General features: G+C 33.8%; 1 protein-coding gene across 1 annotated transcript; it reads left to right on the forward strand.

Annotated features, from left to right (window-relative positions):
• Nucleotides 1-782: 782 nt before the first annotated feature.
• Nucleotides 783-2,042, forward strand: LOC136989565 (lactosylceramide 4-alpha-galactosyltransferase-like). The gene is made up of 2 exons (XM_067287782.1): nt 783-826; nt 986-2,042. The coding sequence occupies exons 1-2, from the start codon at nt 812-814 to the stop codon at nt 1,970-1,972; spliced, it is 1,002 nt and encodes a 333-aa protein (XP_067143883.1). The 5' UTR covers nt 783-811; the 3' UTR covers nt 1,973-2,042.
• Nucleotides 2,043-3,275: the final 1,233 nt, after the last annotated feature.

Raw genomic sequence — 3,275 nt, forward strand, 5'->3', positions numbered from 1 at the left:
ATTGCATTTTTTTAATTATACAAAAGCATAATATTCAGCACAGAAACAGAACGTTGCATTATTTTATTAATTATATGTATAAAGTACAAAGCAGCGAAAATTTCGAGTTAAGAAAATGCATGTAATACTTTAGTTGTTTATTATTTTTAAATTTTTTAAATTAATATTTATTTAACATTTACGAGTGTAGACAGATGTTATATTAATGACTACATCTACTCAATTTATGAATAAAAAATCCATAAAATAAAATCTACATGTTAAATTGCTGTATTGGAAATGGTAAGCAAATCGTTCTGTTCGGTTAAAAATAATTATAACTACGGTTCCTTTTACAGAATTTAAAGGTAGAGTTAACTTGTACCACATTATTCAAGTGGTACAAGTGGTACAAATGGTCTCAGGGTAGAAATTAAGATAAATCATTTTAACTTAATAATTGACGTAGGCTATAATTTGTACTTTTAAATATATTTAAGTGCAGACAAAGCATCTTATTTAATTAAAAAAAATCAATTCATATGAAAATTAAGATATCAATTGCTTTAAAATCTATTTTCTCTTCTTATAAGTGGAAAATAGTTTGACAAAAAGGTCGAAGTTCGACAGAGCCAAACAGGAATTATAATTAGTATAATTGGGGAAAATTTATAATATTTTTTCTGACTCTCAGCCCTAAGAAGGCATTAATTATTTAAGAGATTTATTTTCCATGTCCGTAAGTTCGACAAAGACCACTTTGGAGTCTGCTAGATGGTGAGGGACGAGGAAATTAGGTGTTACATATGTGAAGAAAACCAGAAAACTCTACATGGCCAGCCTGTTGGTGAGACCCGAATCCGCGTGAATTACTAGTGTTCAATGATTTTATCCACTCAACCACTTGTGGGCTACTGGTGGCTTCAGTCAAACTTATTATACCACAAACTACTCGACTGGGAAAATATTAATAATAATTCTTGCTAATAATTTAAAATTTTTTCAGGATAAAATACCAAGATTATCAATAGGAATTATATTATTCCTCTTGTTGATAACATATCTCCTCAACCAAAATGGAAATGTCTATAAAATTCACAGAGCTGTATCCAGTTTATTACATCACATTCCTGGTCAACTTGGTTTGCTCAAAGTGAATTCCGCTAATATATTTTTTGCCGAAACGTCCGGTTCTTCGTCATTAAATGTTCGTCAAGCGTGTGCTATTGAATCGACTGCTCGTTATCACTCATCAGCTTCAGTTAATGTGTTAATATTCACTCGAAACGATACCCGAGATATGTTCAATTTAACGCGTAAATATTCTAATATACAATTTATAAAATCTACTTTTCAAGAAATATTTAAAGATACTCCATTATTCAAGTGGTGCAAGCGGAAAGAATGGATTAAGAGTGAATACAAAGTACTTGATCTAAGTGATGCCGCTCGATACGCTTTGATTTGGAAGTATGGAGGAATATATTTAGATCTAGATATTGTTATGTTAAAATCTATCAGCTTTCTAGGCAATTTTGTAATTAAGGAACATGATACATCTATAGGTGGTAGTATATTCGGTATAAAACATCATAATCATTCTTTTCTATTAAATTGTATGAACGCCGCTAGTAAGGAATACAGGACTAATTCTTTTGGGAGCATTGGTCCACCTCTTTTTACAAGAATTTTTACTTCATATTGTAATGGAAGCAACTTAAACGACCTACAGAAGAGAAACAATTGTGACTTTACAATATTAAATCCGAAAGCAGCATTTCCTGTACTCTATGATAGATGGGAGGATTATTTTTCCAATACTTCAGCCAAAAAAGTTATTCGTGAAATTAAAGACAGTTATTTGATCCATGTCTGGAATATGATAACTTCTAAGAAAATACTTCATGCCGGTTCGGGGTCTGCATATGAACTAATTATGGCAAATAATTGTCCTTTTGTTTATGAACAAGCTGTGAAATTAGGGACGTTTTGATCTAAGAAAGTGTTTTAAAATATAAAATTTATCATTTCTACTAATAAATACTATTGTTCTTTGTGTTGTTTTTACTTTGATTAAATGCCTTATCTTCTTTTCTAATAATCCATAAACTAGACCCATCGTTCACATCAACCATACTGTCTCTTGATTTCCCTTTTCTAACGGTTATACGCATTTACATCCTACTTTTACTGTCACGAGAGTAATACAACAAATATCATAATGTTAACCATAAAATAAGGAGGAATACATTTGACTTGACCGAAATGACCGGTAAGTTCACTCGCAATATCAAAACATCTCATTAATAAATTTGATTCATTTTATCACATGAATACTTATAGAGCAGTGTTGCGTCCTTTATACTTTTCTGGATGTGTTATGTATAATAGAGAACATGGCAATCGGTCAAAATTGACCCTTCTCTAAGATTTTTACATTATTTGACTCGGGATCTTGAAACGTCGAGAAATGCAAACAAAAATTCAGGTTGTTTTTTCTATATGTGTGGATGTTTGTGTGGTATATGTTTGGGTGGCACGATTTTCTTTACCCTATTTGAAGCTTGATTGTCGTTTGCCAAAAATTTCTGCAATTTTGCAGAGAGGTGTGTGTATTAAGAGATTAATGCTATTAAATTTTGGTGGTTAAAGGGCAACGGGGTGGGAGGTAGAGTCTTGTGTGGTGTTTCGAGTGAAGACGGACTTAATGACGATTACACTCGTTATTAGCATTTATAACTTTTTACAATAAAATATAACAGATGGCGGCATACGCAGTTTTAATTGGCTCCAGTTTAGAAACGCTATTGTATTTATTTATTTATGAAAAGTGGGGGAACTCCTGGTATCACTCATAGGTACGACCAGGAGGGGAAAAGAAATGAAGGAAGAAGGAGAAATGCGAAGGATAGGGGATGAAAGTGGGGGCAGGAAGAGGGAGGAAGAGGTGGGATCCCACAGCGCACGCATCAGGACAACTGCCTGACAAGCGGTGGGGTGAACAAGCAAAGCAGTAAAACAGATAAGACAGTAGCATGTAGCGTAGCGAACAGTAGCATAACACTAGGATACAGAAAGTCACAATGGAAGTGAGAATCACAAGGAAACAGTTCCTGGGTACATGAAGAAACACTGTTGAAGAGAAGTCCACTCAATCAGGATTTTGAACACTGTTGTTTGCGGTGTGTAGACTGCTCGCTGGATTCAGTGCTGCCGTCGCTGAGAGAAAGTCTGCTAGCTTATAATAAATGTCCTTGTTTTCAAGGAAGACGTTAAAAGGACAGGGCCAGTTGAAG

Source organism: Centruroides vittatus, unplaced genomic scaffold (genome assembly GCF_030686945.1).
Source record: "Centruroides vittatus isolate TY-2023 unplaced genomic scaffold, ASM3068694v2 scaffold_712, whole genome shotgun sequence".
In the NCBI taxonomy this organism is placed as follows: Eukaryota; Metazoa; Arthropoda; class Arachnida; order Scorpiones; family Buthidae; genus Centruroides; species Centruroides vittatus.